General features: G+C 36.3%; 1 protein-coding gene and 2 non-coding genes across 6 annotated transcripts in view; all 3 read left to right on the forward strand.

The window, feature by feature from the left end:
- The window catches only part of ZRANB3 (zinc finger RANBP2-type containing 3), a 285,930-nt gene that overhangs the window by 18,476 nt on the left and 241,704 nt on the right, over positions 1–25,750 (forward strand). For 3 of the 4 annotated variants that reach the window (XM_061135065.1, XM_061135066.1, XM_061135064.1), the window contains exon 2: positions 7,487–7,654. In XM_061135065.1, coding sequence (XP_060991048.1) covers positions 7,494–7,654 — 161 coding nt within the window. In that variant the 5' untranslated portion in view covers positions 7,487–7,493. Of the gene's footprint in view, positions 1–6,823; positions 6,985–7,486; positions 7,655–25,750 lie in introns of those variants that run through there. The other variant, XM_061135063.1, reaches the window with a different exon arrangement.
- Positions 24,146–24,227, forward strand: LOC133051361 (small nucleolar RNA U2-19). Its single transcript, XR_009691857.1, has one exon. It is a non-coding gene; the product is annotated as a small nucleolar RNA U2-19 (small nucleolar RNA).
- On the forward strand, positions 24,387–24,456 carry LOC133051358 (small nucleolar RNA U2-30). The gene has a single exon (XR_009691855.1). It is a non-coding gene; the product is annotated as a small nucleolar RNA U2-30 (small nucleolar RNA).

A 25,750-nucleotide genomic window follows, 5' to 3' on the forward strand; every position in this document is an offset into this window, starting at 1 on the left:
AATACATGAAAAAAATGAAATTCATTAAGTGAGTATTTTTTAACTGTAAATTCTTTACAGAGCAAATATTCTATTTAAAATAGATATTTTCACTGGGATTTAGCCCTGAGGCAGAGATGGAGCATTCTTTTTTTTTTTTTGAGATGGAGCATTCTTTCTTTGAAAAGAGAGTACAGACCCAGATGTATTACCTCTGCCACTAGCTACGTGATCCTGTTTTAACTTTTTGGCCCTCATTATGCCAAACTTCAGATTCATTGTTACATGTTAAGCCAGTGTGTTTGCTTTTCCAACTTTTAAAACTGAAGTTTTAATTTTGAAGTCATTGTAAATTCGTAGCTGTTGTGAGAAATGATGCAGGTACAATCCTGTCCACCCTTTACCCAGTGTCCTGCAATGGTAATACCTTGTAAACTGTGACACAGGATACTGACACCATGGAGATGGAGCACATTCCCTCTCATAGGGGTCCCTCATGTTGCCCTTCTAAAGTCACAATCTGTGCTTTCTTTTCCCCACCTCAACCCTTGGCAACTGCTAATCTCTTCTCCATTTCTACAGTTTTGTCATTTGAAGAATGTTACATAAGTGGAGTCAAATGTAACCTTTTGAGATTGACTTTTTCAGCAGCACAAATCTCTGGAGATTCATCCATATTGTGTGTGTCCGTTGTGCCTTTTTTATTTTTTTGCTGACTAGTATTCCATGATATGTGTGTACCAGTTTGTTTAACCATTTACCTTGTAGAATGATCCATTCCAGTCAGGCTGGTTTGAGGTTTTGACTATAATGAATAAAGCTACTGTAAACATTCACATTTCAGTATAGTTATAAGTTTTGTGTAGACGTAAATTTTGACATTTTTCCTCTAGGGTAAATGCCCAGGAGTACAGTTGCTGAGTCATATGATAGTTGCATGTGTAGTTATTGAAGAAATTATCAGTAGTTTTCTAAGTGACTGTATGTATACTCCATAGAAGCATACATCAAGACAGGAATTGCTTGTTTGATAGATTGATTTTGTTTGTGTTTTAAATCTTGGATGAGGCTTCGTTTCATTTCAGGCTTTGTAGCCATATAAACATCCAGTCCCATCATTTCATGGCAAATAGATGGGGAAACAATGGAAACAGTGACAGACTTAATTTTCTTGGGCTCCAAAATCACTGCAGATGGTGACTGCAGCCACGAAATTAAAAGATGCTTGCTCCTTGGAAGAAAAGCTATGACAAACCTAGACAGCATGTTAAAAAGCAGGGATATTACTTTGCTGACAAAGGTCCATCTAGTCAAAGCTATGATTTTTCCAGTAGTCATGTATGGATGTGAGAGTTGGACCATGAAGAAGGCTGAGTGCCAAATTGATGCTTTTGAACTATGGTGTTGGAGAAGACTCTTGAGAGTCCCTTGGACTGCAAGGAGTTCCAACCAGTCCATCCTAAAGCAAATCAGTCCTGAACATTCATTTGAAGGACTGATGCTAAAGCTCAAATTCCAATACTTTGGCTACTTGGTGTGAAGAAGTGACCCATTGGAAAAGACCCTGATGCTGGGAAAGATTGAAGGCAGGCAGAGAAGGGGACAACAGAGGATGAGATGGTTGGATGGCATCACCGGCTTGATGGACATGAGTTTGAGCAAGCTCCAGGAGTTAATGAAAGACAGGGAAGTCTGGTGTGCTTCTGTCCACAGGGTCGCATAGAGTTGGACACAACTGAGCGACTGAACTGAACTGAAATTTGTATTTGAATCCTGTTCTTATCCACCATGTTATAGTTTACTCATTAGTGAATATGAAAGTGAAAGTCACTCAGCCGAATCTGACTCTGCGACACCATGGACTGTGTAGTCCATGGAATTCTCCAGGCCAGAATACTGGAGTGGGTAGGCTATCCCTTCTCCAGGGGATCTTCCCAACCCGGGAATTGAACCGGGGTCTCCTGCATTGCAGGTGGATTCTTTACCAACTGAGCTATACTTATTTCATAGGGTTCTTAGCAGAATTACATGAGATAGCATATGTTCAAGTTCTTGGCACAAGACAGACACTCCAGAAATATTGGTTCTTTCCCCACCTTCAGAACTGAAAACAGGGCCTATTTTCACTGGTGTTCGTATTGTTTCAGTGGCATAGGCATCACCTCTTTGCTGACACTTATCAGTTCCAATCTAGTAACAGGGTTATCAATTCTTTGTTTTACACCTTCTTTTCTAGAAATCTTTTATAGTTTCCATATACAGGTCTTGTGCATCCTTTTATTAGATTTATTTCTGATCTTTGAATTTCTTGATGTTTTTAAGAATGGTATCAATTTTAACGTTTTATTTTCTCATTTTTGCCTATGTAGAGGAACATAATGGATTTTGTATATTGGTCATGTATTCATCAACCTTACTAAATTTGCTTATAAATCTCCTACTGGATTATTTTTATTCTCTGTACATAATCCTATGTCATGTGTGAATTAAAATTTTTTTTCTCCTTTTCTTTTGCCTTGTTCAATTGATTTCCATTGTTAAATAAAACTTGAGATAGTAAGCATTTTTGTGTCTTTTCTGACCTTGCAAAGAAAGCTGTCAACATTTTACCTTAAGATGTTCACTGAAGGTTTTTGGTAAAATCTTTTCATCATATGAAATGTCTTCTTCTGTTTTTCCTATGTCAGGGAGCTTTTACTCTGAACAGATCTTTAATTTTATCAAATGCTTCTCTCCCTGTACCGTTAAGTTTACCATATAAATTCTCTTATTTATTTTGTTATTCTTGAAAATTACATTGATTGAGGTTTTTACAGTGGTTTTTTTTTTTTTAAACAGCCTAATGAGATAAAATTCACCCAAAAATAAAATCAAAATTCATTTATTTTACAATTCTGTGGGTTTTGGTATATTCAGAGTTGTAGAACCATTATCATGATCTAGTTTTTTAACATTTTCTTCACTCTAAAGAGAAACCTAGTAATCATTTGACGTTGCTCTTTATTCTCCTCCCCTGTATTCCTACTCTCCCTCCATCCCCCCGACTCCTGCCCTAGGCAACCACTCATTTACTTTCTGTCTCTATGGATTTGCTTCTTTTAGATTTTTCATAAAAATGGAATCACGCAATATGTGGTTCTTTGTGACTGGCTTTTGTCAGTTAGCATGTTTTCAAGATTCATCCCATGTTGTAGCACGTATTAATATTTTATTCATTTTTTGCTGTCAAATAATATTCCATCGCATGGATATACTGTATTTTCTTTATCAGTTCATCAGTTGATAAACATTCAGGTTTCTATTTTTTAACTATAATAATGCTGCTATGAAAGTTTGTATGTGCGTTTTATGTAGATGTATATTTTCATTTATCTTGGGTGTATACCTAGAGGTAGAGTTTTCAGGTTTTATAGTAATTATGTTTAACATTTGATGAACTGCTATATTGATTTTCACAATGATTACACTTGTATACATTCCCACAATCAGTGTTTGAGGCTTCTAATTTTCTCCACGCTTTGCCAAACTTCTTGTCAGCTATCTTTTTTACATTAGCCATCCTAATAAGTATAAAGTGATGTTCTGCTGTAGTTCTAATTTGCCATTTTCTTAATATTCATGATGTTGAACGTCGTTCTGTGTACCTATTGGCCATTTATGTATCTTCTTTAGAGAAATGTCTATTCAGATCTTTTGCCCATTTAAAAATTGGGTTTTCTTTTTTTTTCATTAAGTTATAGTTGTTCTTGTATATTCTAGATTTAAGTCCTTTGTTAGATATAGTTTGCAGATTGTTCTTCCCTTTTTGTGGATTGCCCTTACTTTCTGGATAGTATTATTTGCAACACCAAAGTTTTAAATTTTGGTGAAATCCATTTTATCTATTCTTTTGTTGCTTTTATCTTTGGCATTGTATCTAAGAAACCATTGCATAACTCACAGTCACCAAGATTTATTCTTATGCTTTCTTTTAACAGTTTTTTAGTTTTAGCCCTTGATCATTTTTACTTGTTTTGTGCATGGTGTGAGTTAGGGGTCTGGTTTCACTCTTATATGTGGATATGAACATCTAGTTGGCCCAGCACTATTTCTGGAAAAGATTATTCATTTTCTCTTGAATTATTTTGATACCCTTGTCAAAAATCAGCTGACTCTAAGTGTTTATTTATGGACTCTGAATTCTAAACCATTGATGTGTCTATCGTTATGCTAGTACTAAACTGACTTCATTATGTGGCTTCATAGTAAGTTTTACAACCAAGAAATGTAAGTACTTCTTTAAGAAAGATAGTATAAATAGGAAATGGTTTCCTAAAAGTGTTTTTCTTTTGAGTATTAGTAAAACATTCCTTTTCTATTAATTAGATTGTACCACTACATTTTAAAATTCTTTATGCAGTCAGGTACCTATTTGAATTATAAGTGAGCCAGCTCATAATTTTAGTTTAATTTTTTCTAAACATTACTCTTTCAGAATTCTTCCATCTTCATATTAAATAATTATTTTTTCTCTTATTACTCTATTAGAACAGTTTTTATTAAGATTATTTTAGTTTCATTGTTTATTTTTACTAATAACAGTGCCTGATTCAGTCCTCATAAAAGTTGCAATGTGACCTCAACATAGTGGATATTTTTTTTCTTGGAGTATTTGTTAAATTTTTTTTTTTTTACAAATTAAAAAGCAAAGATAATAGGTACTAAAATGATTTTGTATATTTTGTATATTTTTCTTAGCTTCTTGCAGTGTCTGTCACTAAAACATGGTATCCCTTATGCCACTTACCCTGAAAGGTTTCTAAGCCCTTATTCCTTCTGGAAAGTGGACATGACTCTTTCTGCTGTTACTACCCTTACCAGAGTAAATTTCACTTAATCCCAATGCTTTTGAATTTTTACTTTCTAGGTTAAAGACTGAAATGGGTATATCTGATTAACAAAATCTATATGTGTAAGGCAAACTGGGAGAGCAAGAATCTGTTATTTCCAGCTTTATTTTTGGACGGTGATACCTGACTCCCACCCATATATGTAATGTAAGGAAATTTCTAAATATAGCAGGGGTCCCAGATGTTGGGTGGCTGCAAAAAATGATATAGGTTTACTATCCCAAGGTGACTCCCAACGCATACCACCATTGATCTCTCCCTAGAGTTCCAGACTGATGTATTTTCAAGTCTATTTGACATGTCCACTTCTTATCTTGTGGTCATCTCTAACTGTATATATTCCTAAAAGATCTGTTGATTTTTTTTTCTTCCCAATCCATTTGTTCATTAGCCTTTAAGTAACTTGTGCAGCCTCTCAGTAAATTGTACAACTCCATCACACTAAGCATACATCTTGATTTCACATTTCCCTCATTCCCCCTATGTACTCCATCAGCAAGTCCTATTAGCTTTACCTCTGAGAGATTTCCTAAATCTCTATAGTTCCATTGTTAAGATGATTTTTTGCCATGTGCTTCGCAGCATGATGAGGAGTTTCATGCATTCCCCCCTTTTGAGCCATTTTTCTATTCTTTATTCAGAGTTTTGTTATTATTGCTGACAGGGTACTGGGGATACTGACTCAGTGTTGCTTCTGAGAACAGGTGTGAGTTATAAATCACCTCTAAATTCAGTCATCATTGAGGCAGTATGGGCTTTGTGGACTGGCCAAGTCCTATAAGAACATTTCTCCCTGCCTTTCTATTGACAGCTTTATCCTCATCTGGTAGTTTTTGAACTATAAGTCAGATTGTGTTCCTGCCCTGCTTAAAACTTTCCAGTGATTACTATCCAATACAACTTTCAGTGAAGAATGAAGTGTTTGGTGTATGTGAACCATTCAGTATGATAGCCACTAGCCATATGTGGCTGTTGAAAATTGAAACATGGTGGGTGGAGCTGAGGAATTTAATTTTTTATTTTAATTACATTTAAATAGCTATATCTGCCTAATAGTGTATTTGGCAAGACATCTGCATTGATTTACCTTCATTCTTAAAGTGGAATCCAAACTCTTTATGACAGCCTTCTGTGATTTGACATTTGCTTATCTCAATAGCTTCATCTCATGTCGTTCTGTTGCTTGGTTTAACCTCATTGGCCTGCTTTCTGTTTCTAGAAATCACTAAGCCCTTTCTCAAATTAGGATCCTTTCACTTATTCTGTTCACCCAGAGTGCTCTTCTATCAACTTTGAACCTGACTGGTTCTTTCACATCCTTTAGACTGTAGAGCAGGCATCACCTAAGAGTGGACTTTCCTGGTCAGCTTGCCTAAAGTGGCTATTAGCCTCTTAAGGTCCTTCATAATACTTGTACTATATACTGTAATTAATGTCCTTGTTTATCTGTTTATTTTCGGTCTACCCCTCAAGAATGTAAGCTCTGTGGGGGTGTGATCCTTGCTTCTCTAGATTGTGGCGTGTTGTACATATTTGTTAATAATATATATTTGTCAAATTCTTGACATTCTTAAACATTATACACAGATTAATTACTTTTTTAGGGGAGTGAGAGGCTGAAGTTTATAAGTCTGCAAGTAATTGATAATTAAAGCAAATTTGTTTTTAAAATGAAATGAGGTTTTTAAAATGAAATAGATGAAAGTTGCAATCTAAATACAAAGTGTCATATTAAAGAAGCTTTATAGTTCAGTGATTTAATAGGATTTTTTCTTGCAGAGGTCTAAGAATTTGAAGATATATGAAATTTTTATGTTAGAAAATTAAAACTATAACTGTGGAAACCCACTGGTGAGAAAGGTGCTAATCAGGCTGTGTTTATAATGTGGATTCAAGTGGTTAAAGAATTCATTTTAATATTTAAAAATCAATCTCGTTTAATAATATTGAGCTAATTTAATAATTATAAATTTGGAGTTAGTGTCTTTGTATCTTATCATTTTTAAAGTGCAATTTAGGAAATTCCCTGGGGATCCAGTGATTAGGACTCTCCACTTTGATTGCTGAGGGCCCAAGTTCCATCCCATCAGGGAACCAAGATGCCACGAGCCACATGGTAGGCCCAAATAAATAAATAGATTAAACAAATGATAAAATTTAATTTGACTTCATTTTTAGAAAATCTGATATGATGTGAAGATGAGTATCTATAAAAGGATCAACTATAAAAAGAATTTCATCTTTCTGTAACAAATTCATTCCTTATTTTAAAAATAATATATTTCATTTATAAATCTAGTTGATTTATAACTTTTCAGTAATGCATTTGTTGCTTAAAAGAGAGGTTATTGCTACATTATGGCTCAACTATTAATAGAATACAAATGAAATAGAAAATGCTGGTTCCTAGACAGTGCAACAAGTAATTGCTTTTGGATTCAGTGCTTTGAATTTTCTTAATTGCTTATTCTGAGAACACAATTTAACCAGTTTATATCTGGTATATCAAGACTACTAATAAGTAATATTATTATTTATCTTTAATTTTCTAATACACTTAGTAATATCTATTTCCTTCACCCCTCCCCCTTGTGATTTTTGTTTTGTTTTGTTTTTAGGATCATCATGTCCAGAGGTCATAACATAAAAAAGTCTCTTACACCTCAAATTTCTTGTTCGACAAGTGAATCTTATAAACACCTGGATTTTTTGCCTGACAAACTAAGAGCAAAGCTGCTTCCTTTCCAGAAAGATGGCATCACTTTTGCCCTGAGAAGAGATGGCAGGTAAGTACTTTTTTCAAGACATGGTAAAATGATTAATCTGTCAAGTGTGTGTAATTTTTTCATTGTTGTTCAGTAGCAAAGAGTCAGATGTGACTGAGCGACTGAACAACAATGAAAAAAATTTTTTGTGTATACATAGTCTTCCCATTGATTTGATTTTTTTTTTTAAACTGGATCATGAAATAATAGCTAGATCCTGAATAAGTAGGAAGAAAAGCTTTAGAGGACATTTTTGGGTTAACTGGGAAAACTTCAACTGGACTCTATTATTAGAGTGATGTTATCAAATTATAGATACAGTGATGGTGTTATAGTTGAACAGAATAATGTTTTGGTTCCTGTGAAATGCATGATAAAGAATTTGGGAATAAAGAATCCTGCTATCGAAAGCCCATTTTCTGCATTTTCCCAAAAGGGAAAGGCATGTATTTGTTTAGAGAAACTTTGAGGGGTCAGCCAAAATAGTAACAATGTGAACATTTGAGTGGTATTATAGTGTGTTCATCATATTACTCTTTTTGGCTTTTACGTGAGAATTTTCCAAAAAACAGAAATTGATCTATTTTTCATGCCTTTATAAATCATCTATCTTATATCTGTATCTGATTTTAAGTTTTCTCTTTGTCTTTGGAGTACTGCAGTTGCACTATGATTGGCTTTTTATTTATCCTGGTTGGTATTATACATTTTTAATGTGGAATTTGTGTCATGTTGATTCTGGGAAATTTTCAGTATTCAAATATTGATTCTCACCCATTCTCTTCAGTATCTTCTTCTGCTACTCCAGTTAGACTTATACTTGACCTTTTCTCTTTATCCTATGCTTCCATTAATGTCTCATTATCTGTGTTACATTATGGTTGTTTTTAAAAATCTCTCATATATATGATTGAACTGTTCTAATCTATTTACTCACATACTCAGTTTTTAAAGAACTTTTTAAATGATGAATAAAATATATGGAAAAGCATGTGCAGATCATAAACATACAACTTGAAGATAGTCATTCACCAAAATCACAAAGTAGAACATCACCCGCATCCCAGAAACCTTCCTTTTGCCCTCTCCCAATCCCTGTTGGCTCCCTCCTTTCCAAATGTAATCACCATCCTGACTTATTATGCCACACATTACTTTTACATGTTCAACTGTATTATTATAATCATCCAATGGACATAAGTTTGGGTAAACTCCGGGAGTTGGCTATGGACAGAGAGGCCTGGAGTGCTGCAGTCAGTGGGGTTGCAAAGAGTCGGACATGACTGAACAACTGAACTGAACTGGACTGAATCATCCATTTGTACTCTTTTGTGTCTGACTTTTCTCATTCTCCATCACTACAGGATCCTTCAGTATTGTTGCACGTAGTTGTAACTGGTTCATTCCCATTGCTATATAAAATTCCATTGGGTAAATATACCATAATTTATTTATTCATTGTACTGTTGATGAGCACTGGGTTGTTTCTAGTTTGAGGCCTTTAAAGATAACAGTGCTGTGAACATTCTTAGACTATTCTTTTGGTAAAAATATATACACATTTTTATTGTGCATATATCAAGAAGAGGAATCATTGGGTTATAAATATGCATATATTCCACTAAGTAGATGCCACCTGTGTCAATCTGTCAGTACTATCAAAATGAAGTATTGAGTGGGGGTTGGGGAATGGTTAAACAACTGAAACTTACTGTTTTCACAGTTCTTGAGTCTAGAATTCCAAAATCAAGATGTTGGCAGAGTTGATTGCTTCTCAGAACTGTGAGAGGAGAATCTGTTCCAGGTCTCTCTTCTTGGCTTTTTGTTGGATATCTTCTTCCAATGTCTTTTCACATCATCTTCCTTCTATTTGTGTCAAAAATTTCCCATCTTATAAAGACATCAGTCATAATTGGATTCAGGCCCACCTTAATGACCGGATTACACAGGCAGTGACTCTGTTTCCAAATCAGGTCACATTTTGAGGGACTGGGTGCTAAGACTTCAACATGTGAATTTTGGGGTTACAGTTTAACCCGTAACTCGGCCATACATTTTTCAAAGTGGTTTTACTGTTTCATACCTGTGTCCACAGTGTGTAAGAGTTCCATTTGTACCACCAATGCCTCGTTTTGCTTATCTGGAATTTCATTGTGGTGTTCTTGTAGGAATATAGTGATACCCACTGAATTTTCATGTACATTTTTCTGATGGTAAACGAAGCTTAACAGCTTTTCATATGCTTATTAGCCGTTCTGATATCCTCTTCTGTTAAGTGCTTGTTTGTGTCTTACCCATTTTTCTGCTGGGTTATCTGCCTCCCTTTTTCTTACCATTTTGTAGAGACTTACCAGATTTATATTCTGGATGAGTCTTTTGTCAGGTATCTGTGTTGGAAATGATTTTTCTCTGGCTATGGCTTGCCTTTACACTCTCTTAATGATGCCTTGATAAGCAGACATTCTCAAATTTAATTTCCTGTTAAGTATTCTTTACTGGTATTGTGTTTTATGACTGACACAATTTTGTCGACTACAAGGTTGTGAAGTTACTTTCCTGTGTTTTCGTCTAAAAACTTCTTTGTCTTATGTTTTTACATTTAGAATGACAGTCTACTTGGTTTTTTTGCTGGTTTGTTTGGCTGCTTGACTTGCAGGAGCTTAGCTCCTGGACCAGGGATTGAAGCCAGGCCCTTGGCAATGAAAGCTCAGAGTCCCAATCAGTGAACTGCTAGGGAATTCCCTGCAGTCTGCTTGGAATTGATTTTTATATATGGTGTAAGATAGTGGCCCCAACTTTTTTTGGCACCAGGGACCACTGTCATGGAGGACAGTTTTTACATGGAACGTGGTGGTAGCGGGAGGGAATGGTTTTGGGATGATTCAAGAGCCCTGCATTTGTTGTGTACTTTATTTCTATTATTATTACATCAACTCCACATCAGACCATATAGGCATTAAATCCCAGAGGTTGGGGACCTTGGGTGTAAGGTAGAGGTGATGGTGGATTAATAGGTTATTTATTTAATTTTCATATATGAACATAAAATTGCACCATCACAATTTATTAAAAAGACCAGCTTTCCCCCACTGCACTAGAGTGTCACGTTTGTTATAAATCAAGTAGTTTTATGTGTATCTCTCTATTATAAGTGCTGTTGAATAGAACTTTCTGCCATGATGGAAATGTTAGTATATGTACTGTTCAATTTAATAGCTGGCTGCTGAGATGTTGAAATGTGGCAAGTGCTCAAAAGGACTGAATTTTTTATTTTAACTAATTTTAATTTATTTAAATAGCTACATATGTTTAGTGGCTACCATATGGGACCATGTAGGTGTAGATTCTTTTTTTCTGTTTGAACGATTGCCAATCTTTGTGACAGTACCATACTTCTTAATTACTATAACTGTATAATAGATACTTTAGTATAAGTTTTTCAACCCTATTCTTTTTTCAAAATTGCTTTTTGTATTGTTGACTCTCTGCATTGCCCTTAAATTCTACAACTCATTATTCAGTTTTCACAAAAAAGTTGCTAGGATTGTGAATAGGATTGTTTTGCATATACAGGTCAGTTTGGGGAGAATTGATATCTTTACAATAGGGAGTATTTTAGTCCATGAATGTGAATTATTCTTCCATTTCTTTGGTTGTTCTACTTTTACTTTCACCTCAATTATTATATCATCTTGCCCTTATTTAATTTCTGTTTCAATAAAGTATTTTGAGTTCTTTTGTTTGTTGTTTGTTACTGTTTTTTGGCTACACCATGCATGGCTTCTGGGATTTTAGTTTCCAAGTGAGGGGTCAAACTTCATGACCGTGAGAGCAGGGAGTCCTAACCACTGGGCTGTCAGGGAATTCCCTTGATAAAATTTTATAGTTTTTAGTATATAATTTTTCACATATAATTAAATTTATTCCTAGCTATTTAATATTTTTGGTGCTGCTATAAATTATCTTTTCCCCCTAGGTGTTTAATATTTTTGGTGCTATTATAAGTTGTCTTTCTCTTCCCCTTGCTGTTTTTGTTTTTTCTTTACTCAGCTCTCCAAAATTTGACTATGATGTGCCTAAGTGTGGTTTTCTTTGCATTTATGCTTCTTAATCTGTGGACTGATGTCATTCATTAGCTCTGCATAATTCTCAGTTGTTATCTCTTCAACTACTATTTTTGCTCCTTCTTAATATTCCTTGAAAGTGAAAAGTGAAAGTGAAGTCACTCAGTTGTGTCTGACTCTCTGTGACCCCATGGACTGTAGCCTACCAGGGTCCTCTGTCCATGGGATTTTCCAGGCAGGAATACTGGAGTAGGTTGCCATTTCCTTCTCCATGCCGCCGGTTATATCCATTGGACCTTTCTCAGTGTCTCACATATCCTTTATTGCATTTTTTGTATTTTCTTACTTTAAATTTCTCTGCTTCAGTTGGATATTTTTGTTTAGCCATAGTTTTGTTAACTTTTGTTATGTTTCACTGTTAAGTTAATCTACTGCTTTCTCTTAAGAAAGAGACATCACTCAAAGTACTGGCAACCGAAACCCATGCAGTATGTCTAAAACAAGGAAACTGAATTTACTACTTGCTTGGGCTACAGCCCACGGGGTCGCAAAGAGTCATACATGACCAAGCGATTTAACTTACTTACTTACTTAAGCAAGGAAGACTTAGACTTCTTAGACTTCTTGTGCTTCTTAGACTGGCTCTCTAAACAAAGTGGAAAGTTGGTATTGTGTCTGGTTTGGGGGAAGTCTGTAGACTTTTAAAAAGCAGGATTATTTAAGAACTTGCTGAATTTCAGAGTGTAGTTTATAGAGATTAGCTGACTAATGTCAAAGAACAGTCAGTCCTTTCCAGTCTTGAAATTGAAGAATAGGAGCATTTTGTTTTCTGTTCCTAATGTCAGATAGTTTATCCAATTTCTGTCTGCCTGGTATGTTGTTGGTATCCCTTTTCTTGCCATGTTTTAATTCCATCTCTTATTTCTGAAAATATCTAGAACAGACTTATATTATCTGAAGTCCTTTGAAGGCTCATCTTCCCTTTCGTTGTTATTGTTGTTCATGATAGCTTATTTCTCAATGTATTTGTCAATTGAAATTTTTTTTTTTTTAATAATCAGGTAATCTTAATTTCTGGGAATTTTAAGAAACCTAAATAGTGGGTAAATTCTTTTAGGGAGAATTGACAAAACTGTTTGGTTTAGCGTTTTCCAGGTTACATGGGCAGTATCTGATTCATTTTTAGGTAGGCTGATGATTATAAGTTTTGATCATTGATTTTCTCCCCATGCCAAGCCTTACATCTCCTTAATGGCTTTAACATTATTTAAGTATAGTTAAATTTAATAAAATGCACAGGTTTTAAATATACAGTTCAGTGGATTCTGCTGTATGTATACCTCTGTGTTTTCAGGCATGTCAGTCAGCATATAAAATAATTCCATTTCCCAGAAGAGGCTGCTTTTTAGTCAACACCTTCCCCCTGAGTTAGATAACCAGAGATCTGACTGCTGTCACCAGAATGTACTTTTTTATTGTTATCTGATGCTTAGTTTTTTTAACTTTTTATTTTGAAGTAATTTTAACTTAAAGAAAAGTTATTATGAAAAGTATAGAAATAACTTTCATATACCTTTTACCTAGTTTAATTATAAACCTTTTCCACTTAAGTTTTACTTTTTTAGTTCTCTCTCCTTTTCCTCTCTCTCTCTACATACATGGGTTTATTTTTTTTCCTGAACCAGTTGAGAGTAGGTTATATATATCATGATCCTTTAACCTGGAATATTTCAGTGTAGTATGTATTTTTTAAGAGCACAGATATTCTCTAACATAACCACAGTATATTTATCAAATTTAGGAAATTTAACTTCTGTATAATTCTTTAATCTACATGGGGCGGTATGCTTACATGTGTGCGTAGTCATTCAGTTGTGTCTAACTCTTTGCAACCCTTTGGACTGTAGCCCTCCAGGCTCCTCTGTCCATTGGATTTTTCAGGCAAGAATACTGGAATGAGTTACCATGCCCTCCTGCAGGGGATCTTCCTGACCCAGTGATTGAACCTGCATTTCCTGTGTCCACTGCATTGCAGGCAGATTCTTTACCTGCTAAGCCATTTGGGGAAGCCCTTAATCTACACATCAGTTGTCACTGGTACTAGTAATATCCTTATAGCATTTTTTTCTTTTAGCACAAGATCCAGTCCCAGATCAATTTTTGCATTTAATGATATCTCTTTCCTTTAATGTAGGACATTTCCACAGCCTTTCGTGACACTAGTGTTTTGTTTTGTTTTTTTTTTAACAATATGGGTGCTAAGTCGCTTGAGTCATGTCCGACTCTGTGTGACTGTGTGGACTGTGGCCTGCCAGGCTCCTATGTCCATGGGATTCTCCAGGCAAGAATACTGGAATGGGTTGCCATCCCCTCCTCCAGGGGATCTTCCTGACCCAGGGATCAAACCGGCATCTGTTACATCTCCTGCATTGACAGGCAGATTCTTTACCACTAGTGGTACCTGGGAAGCCCCTTTTAAGAATATAGGGCTGTTTATTTTATAGAATGTCCCAATTTTAATGTTTTCTCATGACAGGATTTAGATAAGTCCTTTTTGGATTAGTATATGAGATCAAGGTCCTGCCCTTGCCAGGGTATTGCTTTTGTAGCCACACTGTATCTGTCAGCCCCTCACTGGTAGTATTAATTTTCATTGCTAGTCGAAGTATTGTAGTTTCTCTATATATAGTTATTATTTTCCCCTCTCTCAGTTGTTGCCTATTTAGCAAACAGCTAACAAGAAATGTTAAGACATAAAAATATATTTCTCCTTATTCATTTTTTCCTCTTGGATTTAGCATCCATAGATAATTATTGCTCAAAATAATTTTTGACATGTGGTTGTTAAAATGTTGATTTATTGATTGACATTCGGCACTAAGGAAGAGCCCTCCCTCTGCCCAACAATTTCTTTCTCTCTGTCTCTGCTCTATTCATCCCTCCTCAAAATGGGACCATGGAATACTATATACATTGAAAGGGTTCTAATCCCTTTTGGTACCATAGCTTACATTTCTTTCTTTTGGAACTTGTTTTGAGTGGAATATAGTTTATATGTATTTGACTTCTCTTGTTCAACATGTTTTTGAGATTCATGTACATTCTTTTGATCTATGAGTGTTAGGTATTTATTAACTTAATGATGGACATTTGTGTTGGTTCTAATTTAGGATTCTTATAATAAAGATGGTATTAACATTCCTACAAGTCCTTTTTTGGACATGCTTTCAATTCTCTTGGAGGGTTTTAGGGTAGGTATCTGTTTAACTTTGTAAGAAAACTGCCAAACTGCTCAACTTTTTTCCCAACCCATCAGCAATATATGAGAGTTCTCTATGCTTGAAGTCTTTGCTAACATTTGATATTGTCAGCTTATATCATTTTAGCTACTCACAATTAATAGATCTTCAAGAAGCAGCTTATTGTATTTTAATTTGTGTCTTCCTAACGGCTAATAAGGGACAACAGAGGATGAGATGGCTGGGTGGCATCACCAACTCATTGGACATGAGTTTGAGTAAACTCCGGGAGTTGGTGATGGACAGGGAGGCCTGGCGTGCTGCGATTCATGGGGTTGCGAAGAGTCGGACACGACTGAGCAACTGAACTGAACTGAACTGAATGGCTAATGATGTTGATATCTTTCCCTGTGCTTATTTGCTGTCTGTCTCTCTACATGAGATAGATATTTCTTATACTAATGCTTTACCTGTGTTTTCTTTTTATCACTGATTTGAAGGAGTTCTTTTCCTATTCTGAATAAATGACCTTTGTCACATATGTGAGTTATGAATATTTTCACCTAGTCTGTACCTTACCTTTTATTTTACTTTTTGGCTGTGCCGCACAGCATGTGGAGTCTTAGTTCCCCAACCAGGAATCAAAGCCATGCCCCGTGCAGTGGAAGCATGGAGTCTTAACCACTGGACCTCCAGAAAAGTCCTCTACCCATGCCTTTTAATTTTGTTCATGATATCCCTTGATAAATAGAAATTTTTAATTTTAATAAAATCCAATTTATCCAGTTCTTATACTGTAGTGGTTTTTTAAAATTCATTTTTATTGGAATATAATTGATTTACAGTGTTGTGTTTCTGCTGTAGTGCAAAGTGATTCAGGTGTGTGTGTGTGTGTGTGTGTGTGTGTGTGTGTGTTAGTTGCTTGGTTGTGTCTGACTCTGCAACCTCATGGATTGTAGCCCACCAGGTTCCTCTGTCCATGGAATTTTTCAGGCAAGATGACTGGAGTGGGTAGCCATTCCCTTTGCTAGGGGTTCACAATCCATGTATCAAACCCAGTTTCCTTCATTGCAGGCAGATTCTTTACCATCTGAGCCACCATAGGAGACCATATCTGTGGGGTAAGGAAAGACTTACTGCTGACAACATAAAAAGCACTACGATAAATCTACCTGCAGACCGGGCACTCTGCTCAGTACACTGTAATGCCCTATGTGGGAAAAGAGTCTAAAAAGAGTGGATATATATATTACATATTGAAAAAGTAGAGTTCCCTGGGCTATACAATAGTTTATTGTAGTGCTTTTTATGTTGTCAGCAGTAAGTCTTTTCTTACCCCAAGATCACAGATATGGTCTCCTGTGTTTTGTATTGAAAGCTTTATAGTTTTAACTTTTGTGTTTTGATACATTTTTCACCTCAAATTAATTTTTTTTATATGGGGTGAGATGAGAGTTCTAGGTTCAGATTTCTTTTACTCTGATATCCGGTTATTCAGCACCATTTGTAGAAAAGTCTCTATATATTCTTTTCCGTAAATTACCTTTGTGCCCTTGTGGCAAAGCAGTTGACCAAACATGTATAAATCTACTTCCCATTAGTTTCCTTTTGCTTGTAACTCTCTTTCTATTGTCAGTCCTTTCCCATTTTCACTTACGTTGTAGCTTTCTTAGGCTCACCTTTTGTTTAGGATCCTCACTTCCACTGTTCACTTTGTATATATCTATTGCTCTGCTTGACTGGTAAGTCTTCAGGTTCCCTGTTGGTGGTGTCTGCAGGCTCCTTCAATGTGGCCTATAGCCTTATCACTAACTTGTTACTCTGGGTTTGACTTTCTTTCTTGTTTCTGGTCATTGTAAAGTTTTTTTACTTTTCTTCAGGCCAGCTCTACATTTTATAATAAAATATAGTATTTAATTATTATAGTTCAGTTTAGTCGCTCAGTCGTGTCCAACTCTTTGCCACCCCATGGACTGCAGCACTCCAGGCTTCCCTGTCCATCACCAACTCCCAGAGCTTGCTCAAACTCAAGTCGATCGAGTTGGTGATGCCATCCAGCCATCTCCTTCTCTGTCGTCTGCTTCTCCTCCTGCCTTCAATCTTTTCCAGCATCAGGGTCTTTTCCAGTGGGTCAGTTCTTTACATCAGGTGGCCAAAGTATTGGAGTTTCAGCTTCAGCATCAGTCCTTCCAATGAATATTCAGGACTGATTTCCTTTAGGATGGACTGGTTTGATCTCCTTGCAGTCCAAGGGACTCTCAAGAGTTTTCTCCAACACCACAATTCAAAAGCATCAATTCTTCTGCACTCAGCTTTCTTTATAGTCCAACTCTCACATCCATACATGACTACTGGAAAAATCATAGCTTTGACTAGATGGACCTTTGTTGACAAAGTAATGTCTCTGCTTTTTAATATGCTGTCTAGGTTGGTTATGGCTTTTCTTCCAAGGAACAAGTGTCTTTTAATTTCATGGCTGCAGTCACCATCTGCAGTGATTTTGGAGCCCCCAAAAATAGTCTCACTGTTTCCATTGTTTCCCCATGTATTTTCCATGAAGTGATGGGACTGGATGCCATGATTTTAGTTTTCTGAATGTTGAGGTTTTTTTGGGTTTTTTTTTAATGTTGAGTTTTAAGCCAGCTTTTTCACTTGCCTCTTTCACATTCATCAAGAGGCTCTTTAGTTCGTCTTCACTTTCTGCTGTAAGGGTGGTGTCATCTGCATATCTGAGATTATTGATACTTCTCCCTGCAATCCTGATTCCAGCTTGTGCTTCTTTCAGCCTGGCATTTCTCATGATGTACTCTGCATTACAATTTTTAGGTGTTTGAAAAGGAAAGGGGTTTTAGAATATCTAAACCATCATAGTACTGGGAGCATAAATCTTAATCTTACTGTTAAATCTTCATTTGGGATTATACTCCTTATTATTATAAAATACCTGTATTATCAAATTAGTTAATTCTTTCATTTGATACTCTAAATTTAATCCTGTGTAATATCCCAACAACTATTTCTTTAATTTTAACTAAAATTTAAAAAAAACTTTATTGAAGTATAGTTCATTTACAGTGTTGTATTAATTTCTGCTGTGTGTGTGTGTGCCAAGTCACTGTAGTCCTGTCCAACTCTTTGCAACCCCATGGATTGTAACTGGCCAGGCTCCTCTGTCCATGAAATTCTCCAGGCAAGAATACTGGAGTGGGTTACCATTCCCTTCTCCAGGGGATCTTCCCAACCCAGGGATGACGTCCGTGTCTTCTGTGTCTCCTGCATTGTGGTCAGATTCCTTACCTCTGAGCCACCGGAGAAGCTCTATTTCTTTCGGACCATACTTTTTTTTTTCCTTAGCATACTTTTAACTATCTTTCTCTTTTCACCATTTTTTGAGACACTTCTTTAGATGTATTTTGAAGTCTTAGATTTCACTTTGTGAATCAGTTGTCTTTTCTCTTAAGAATTATTAAGCTCACTTTCATTCATTGACTTTAGGGCTATGTTTGGTCTTAATTCTGCCATCATAGTATTTGTTACTGTTTTTGTTCCTAAAAATATGTTACTATACAATCTTTGTGTGAGCCAATAAACATGAGATTAACATTTTCTTCCTGTTTAGAATGAGTTTTTAGTAATTCAAAAGGTATAGAGTTTGAATTCACTGGTACTATTTATAACTATAGTTTATATTACTTGGATCTCTATTTTATTAGCCAACATTTTCTAATTCCCAGTGTAGTGATAGTTGGTGTAGTTCATTTTTCTGCCTTTCTACCTTCTTTCTCAGCATATCATAATAATTGGTTATTTTTCTTGATGTCACCTTTGTATTTTTAAAAATACTTATAATTTATTCCTACTATATACTTAGATTATTTTCCTTTCCAATTTTAAATGAGGTTTGCCTTTTTCCTCTCTTACCTCTTGATAAATATGTAATTTCTGTGTTGTTGTTGTCTATAGCTGTTACTTTCTCTTCTATATGCAGATTATTAAAATACTAAGTGATTTCATTACTTCCCTTCAGTCTATTTTGTTTCTGTATAGTATTCTTTGGCTGAAGTTAACTTTTTAAAATTTTTTAGAAGAGCTAATGGGAAACCAGTTTCCTAGGTTCTTACATTTTAAAACTGTCTTTACGCAGAGTTTATCCTAAATGACAAATTGGCCGGGTAAGAAATTCCTCAGTCTCACTTTCTTTTCTGGCTGATGTTTTAGGCTGTTCACTGTTTGCTGTAGAGGTTCTGAGGGCTGCCTGGGTTTTTTTTCTTCTTAGAGATGATTGATTTTTTTGGTCTCACTACCCTTTTGGCAGTCTAGTACTGGAATATGTCTTAGTGTTGATGCGTCCATGTCTCTTTCCTGGATGTGCTATATTATTTTAATCTCTAGTTTACATTTTTCTTTCATTTCTGGAAAATTTACTTGAATTATATGGAGAACAGTTTTTCAGTTCTTTCATTTTTTTAAAATTCTTTTAAACCACCAGGTATGCTTGTGTTTGTTGATTCATCTTGGCTTATCATCCTCTATCATTTGTATTTTCTGTCATTTTCTTTCATAATTTATTTTTTTCTCTAAAAACCTTTTTGGTCTGTTCATTCCCTTTGAAAATTTTCTTTCAATCATGTCCTGTGTGTACTCTTTTTTTAGCAGTGCCTGTTTTTTCTTCTGCTTCCATTTGGTCTTCATTTCAGTGGTGTTTATTTTTTTCTTTTACTTCTCTGACCTGTCAATTCATCTTTAATTTCTTTTTTCTTTTTGCTATAGCTTCATCAAGTTTCTGTATCTCTGCTTTATTTGTCTTGTGTTATAGAGGTAATTAAAATGTAAGTATATAGCTAACTGTTTAACTATGATTTTCATCTGCTTCATGGGTGGTGTTTTTCTTGTGTGTTTTTTCTTTTGATATCTATTTTTCTTTCCTTCTTTATATTTATAGCATTGATTTAAAAAAATAATAATTATTCATCATTCAATGAAGAAAATTTTTCCTAACCATACCATTTGCAAAAGATCACCTCAGAGAGGCTTAATGTTGTAAACTAACACCATTCTCTTTATGACACTATTTATTCAAAAAATATTATTTTATTTTTATTAAAGTATGGTTGATTTACAATATTGTGTTTTAGGTGCACAGCATAATGATCTAGTGTATTTGCAGATTGTGTACCATTATAAGTTATTACAAGATAATCAGTATAATTCACTGTGCTATAGAGTATATCTTTGTTGCTTAGCTCATTAATATATAGTAGTTTTTATCTGTTAATCTCATCCCCCTAATTCCTCCCTTTCAACCTGTCTCTCTCCCCTTTGGTCACTACAGATTTGTTTTCCACACATTGATGTTTATGAGTCCATTTTGTATATACTGTACATTCATTTGTATTTTTTTTTTACATTTAAGTAATATTATGTAGCATTTGTCTTTCTTTTTCTGGCTTATTTCAGTGAGCATAATATTCTCCAGGTCCATCCACATTGCTGCCAATGGTAGTATTTCATCCTTCTCCATGGCTGAGTAATACTCCGTTGTATGAGAGTGTATGTGTGTGTGTGTGTAATGTATCACATCTTCTGTTTTTTCATTTTCTGGCTGCCCTGGGACTTTGTTGCTGCATGTGGACTTCCTCTAGCTGCAGCAAGCACGTGGGGGCTACTCTTCAGTTACGGCGCACAGGCGTCTCATTGCAGTGGCTTCTCTCGCTGTGGCGCACAGGCTCCAGAGTGCAGGCTTCAGTAGTTGTCACACCTGGGCGCAGTAGTTGTGGCACATGGGATTGTCCCACAAGGGTTCAGGTCCATGTCCCCTGCACTGACAGGTGGATTTTTAACCACTGGACCAACAGGGAAGTTCCATGCATCATATTTTCTTAATCCAGTTGTCTACTGATGGGCACTTGAGTTGCTTCTGTGTCTTTGGCTATTGTAAATATTGCTGCTATGATCATTGGGGTACATGTATTTTTTCTGTAGAATTTATGGATCATATGGTAGTTCTATTTTTAGTTTTTTTAAGGCACCTCCATACTGTTTTCCATAGTGACATGGTTACATTCCCACCAACAGTATACGAGGCTTCCCTTTTCTCCACATCCCTCTCCATTTGTTTCTTGTAAACTTTTTTTATTGTTAACATTTATTAATTTATTTGACAGTGCTGAGTCTTAGTGGCGGCAGACAGGATCTTCCATCTTCTTTGTGATATCTGGGATCCTCAGCTGCAGCCTGCGAGACTGAGTTCCCTGACCAGAGATCAGACCCGGGACTGCTGCATTGGAGTTTGGAGTCTTAGCTGCTCGACCACTGAGAAGTCCCCAATTTGTAGACTTTTTGATGATAGTCGTCAAAAAGTGTGTGTGAAGTGTGAGGTGAAGACCTCATTGTGGTTTTGATCTCTGTTTCTCTAAGCATTACTGGTGCTGAACATCTTTTCATGTGCCTATAAACCATTTGCATGTCTTCTTTGGAAAGATGTCTATTCAAATTTTCTGCGAATTTTTTGTTTGGATAGTTTGGTTTTTTGATATTGAGTTGTATGAGCTGTTTGTATGTTTAGTATATTAACCCTCTGTCATATGCATCATTTGCAAATATTTTATCCCGTTTTGTAGGTTGTCTTTTTGTTTTGTCAATGGTTTCCTTTGCCGTGCAGAAGCTTTTAAATTTAATTAGGTCCTTTTTGCTTTTTTTTGCTTTTATTTATTTTGCCTTAGAGGACTGGTCCAAGAAACTATTTCTACAATTTATGTCAAAGACTGGTTTGCCTGTTTTCTCTTTTAGGAGTTTTATGGTTTCATGTTTATGACATTACTTTTATATGTCACGTATTTCTTTTGGTTGTATTACCCGAGCAGAAGAAATCCACATAGCAGGGAAACTAATGATGCAGAGATTCTCAGTCTTCTCCTATCTTCTGTCTACTTCTCCCATTTGGGGTTTCATCATTGAGCCTTGCCACACCTGCTTCTCCTTCCAGCCAGACTGGACCCACGGATATTCTGGCTGCCAGTCTGTCTAGCCTGTTGTGTTGATTTAAAGAAGGGATTCTTGACCTGGTAATGCAAGTGTTCTCCTTACCTTGGAAATTCATCCTACTGTTTTGTTTCCCTGAGATGTGAAGCCAGAATTTTTTTTCTAGATATACTCCTTTAGATTTTGTTGGGTACTGGTGCTAAAGAACCCACCTGCCAATACAGGAGATGTAAGAGACAAGGGTTCGATCCCTGGGTCAGGAAGATCCCTTGGAGGAGGAAATGGTAACCCACTCCAGTATTCTTGCCTGGGAAATACCATGAACAGAGGAGCCTGGAAGGCTACAGTCCTTGGGGTTGCAAAGAACCAGACACGACGAAAGAACTTAGCATAGTTATCTTTGTTTTGCCTAGTGTTCAAATTGATTAATAACCATGTGTTAAATTTTTGAATCTGTGCTCCACTGAACTCAGTGTTATATACATTGCTTAAGTAATTATTAAGTGTATTTCTGTCTGGTTAATAATGTATGTACATGGTTAAAAATAATTAACAAACACATTTTTAAATTTGTTTTCGTTTTGGCTGTACTAAGTCTTTGTTGCCACATGTGGGCTTCCTCTAGTTGTGGAGAGTGGGGCTGCTCTCCAGCTGTGGTGCTCCGGACTTCCTATTGTAGTGGCTTCTCTTGTTACAGAGCACAGTCTCTCAGGGGCGTGGGCTTTAGTAGTTGTGGCAGTTGCTCTCAGTTGTTGTGGTACATGGGCTTAGTTGTTTCACAGCATATGAGATCTTTCCCGGCCGGGAATCAAACCTTTGTGCCCTGCAGTGACAAGTGGATGTTTAACCACTGGACCACCAGGGAAGCCCCACAAAACTATTAATATATGAAAATTTGGATTTCCCTGGTGGTCAGTGGTTCGGTTCAGTTCAGTTCAGTCGCTCAGTCGTGTCCGAATCTTTGCGACCCCGTGAATCGCAGCACGCCAGGCCTCCCTGTCCATCACCAACTCCCGGAGTTTACTCAAACCCATGTCCATCGAGTTGGTGATGCCATCCAATGATCTCATCCTCTGTCGTCCCCTTCTCCTCCTGCCCCCAATCCCTCCCAGCATCCAGGACTGATCTCCTTTAGGATGGACTGGTTGGATCTCCTTGCAGTCCAAGGGACTCTCAAGAGTCTTCTCCAACACCATAGTTCAAAAGCATCAATTTTTCAGTGCTTAGCTTTCTTTATAGTCCAACTCTCACATCCATACATGACCACTGGAAAAACCATAGCCTTGACCAGACGGACCTTTGTTGGCAAAGTAATGTCTCTGCTTTTTAATATGATATCTAGGTTGGTCATAACTTTCCTTCCAAGGAGTAAGCGTCTTTTAATTTCATGGCTGCAATCACCATCTGCAGTGATTTTGGTGCCCAAAAAAATAAAGTCTGACACTGTTTCCACTGTCTCCCCATCTATTTGCCATGAAGTGATGGGACCAGATGCCCTGATCTTAAGTTTTCTGAATGTTGAACTTTAAGCCAACTTTTTCACTCTCCTCTTTCACTTTCATCAAGAGGCTTTTTAGTTCCTCTTCACTTTCTGCCATAAGGGTGCTGTCATCTGCATATCTGAGGTTATTGATATTTCTCCCGGCAATCTTGATTCCAGCTTGTGCTTCTTCCAGCCCAGCATTTCTCATGATGTACTCTGCATATAAGTTAAATAAGCAGGGTGACAATATACAGCCTTGACGTACTCCTTTCCCAATTTGGAACCAGTCTGTTTTTCCATGTCCAGTTCTAACTGTTGCTTCCTGACCTGCATACAGGTTTCTCAAGAGGCAGGTCAGGTGGTCTGGTATTCCCATCTCTTTCAGAATTTTCCACAGTTTATTGTGATCCACACAGTCGAAGCCTTTGGCATAGTCAATAAAGCAGAAATAGATGTTTTTCTGGAACTCTCTTGCTTTTTCAATGATCCAGCAGATGTTGGCAATTTGATCTCTGGTTCCTCTGCCTTTTCTAAAACCAGGTTGAACACATGGTCAGTGGTTAAGATTCCACAATTCCACTGCAGAGGACATGAGTTCAATGCTATGTTGGGACTCTGTATTTTGGTCACGTGGACAAAAATAAAGAAATTTCTAGTATATACTTGAATAGGAAGATTTGCTATAAATGTCATTTCCTTATTCACATCTGATGCGATGTAAGACATCCGTCACTTTCCTGAAGTGGATCAATGATGAAAATAGCCTAATCTGAGCATCAGGAAAGACCCCTTAGTCTACCTGATGCATGATCTCTATAGTTCTGAGAAGCAAAGAGTAATTTAAAATAAGTGTGTGTGTGTTGGGGGGGGGGGGTGGTGCGCGTGCGCGCGTGTTTATGAAAGTGACAGTAGATTACTGAGGACTTAACTGATGGGTGGGTGAGAGCTGGCTGGGAGTGTGTGTGTAGGAAAAGCTGATCCGTTCTGAGCAATGATGAAAAGGTTTTACTACAGACCTTTATAACTATGAAGGTTTCTACACTTGATCTGAGCTCAGAATGTTTAAAAAAAGAAAAAAAAAAAAAGACATCCGTCACTGACTGAATTATTAGGCTTAGTATTGTATGCCATCATTGGTACCTTCATAATTAGTTAATACTCTTTGTATAGATGGTGTTCTGAACTAAACTGCATTTCATTTCTTCCAGAAATTCTGGAGAGAAAGTTGTTTTAATTATTTGTCTGCATGGTGGAAGAGAAGACTTTGTGGTACTTAAGGCTTTTACCAAAAGTGTCAGAAATGATTTTGTAGTCATTTGTAGTCTTTAAAAGTATCACTTGAGAGTGTAATTTCTTTCACTGTTTTCTTTGCTAAAGTTGAAGAACTTTTTGTTATATTACCCATTTAGATATACTGCTTTTGTAGTGTTATAATCCCTTCTTGAGCTGAATATAGATTGAATTTTTGCATCAGTGAACAAAAATATTGAAACACCTGGTGGTTTTACTATAAAAAGTTTCCTTGTTAAATTATTTTAATATCAGGGTGTATCACCATGCCTATCATCTCAACTTAATATGATAAGTAGGTGAAAGTTTGAATGAACTTTGAAGAATGGGTATAAAATGCTGAAGAAAAAAGTAACAAAAATTTACCTATTATATTCATACAACCAGAGTCATCTAATTCATAAGAATTGAAATTTTGACCTTCTAAATAGTATTAATTTGAGTTGTAGAATAACCTAATTGTTTTGCTCCCTCCGCAAGCAATGAGGGCTCTATAACAGTATCTATAGAGAAACTTGACTATGTTAAAAAGCATTATTAACCAACACAGTAGTGTAAAGCATTTATCCTTTTTTCCTTCTCAAAGGGATCTTCCCAAAACAGGGACTGAATCTGCATCTCCTTTGTCTGCTACACTGCAGGCAGATTCTTTACCACTGAGCTATCAGGGAAGCCCAATTATCTTTCAGTGAAAAATAAATACATTTTAAAAAAGCATTATTGTTGCATACATCAGCAGGTATACATTTTGCATAAGCAGAAATCAACAAATGAGACTACATTAAAGTAAAAAGCTTTTATACAGCAAAGGAAACAATCAACAAAATGAAAAAGCACCTACCAAGTGGGAATAAATTTTTACAAATCATGTATCAGATGTGGGGTAGTACCCCCAAAATATTTGGAATTCATTGTTGTTTTTCAGTTGCTTAGTCATGTCCGACTCTGCAACCCATGGACTGCAGCACATCAGGCTTCCCTATCCTTCACCATCTCCTGGAGCTTGCTCAAACTCGGGTCCATTTGAGTCAGTGATGCCATCCAGCCATTTCATCCTCTG

This window comes from Dama dama, chromosome 33, assembly GCF_033118175.1.
Source record: "Dama dama isolate Ldn47 chromosome 33, ASM3311817v1, whole genome shotgun sequence".
Classification (NCBI taxonomy): Eukaryota; Metazoa; Chordata; class Mammalia; order Artiodactyla; family Cervidae; genus Dama; species Dama dama.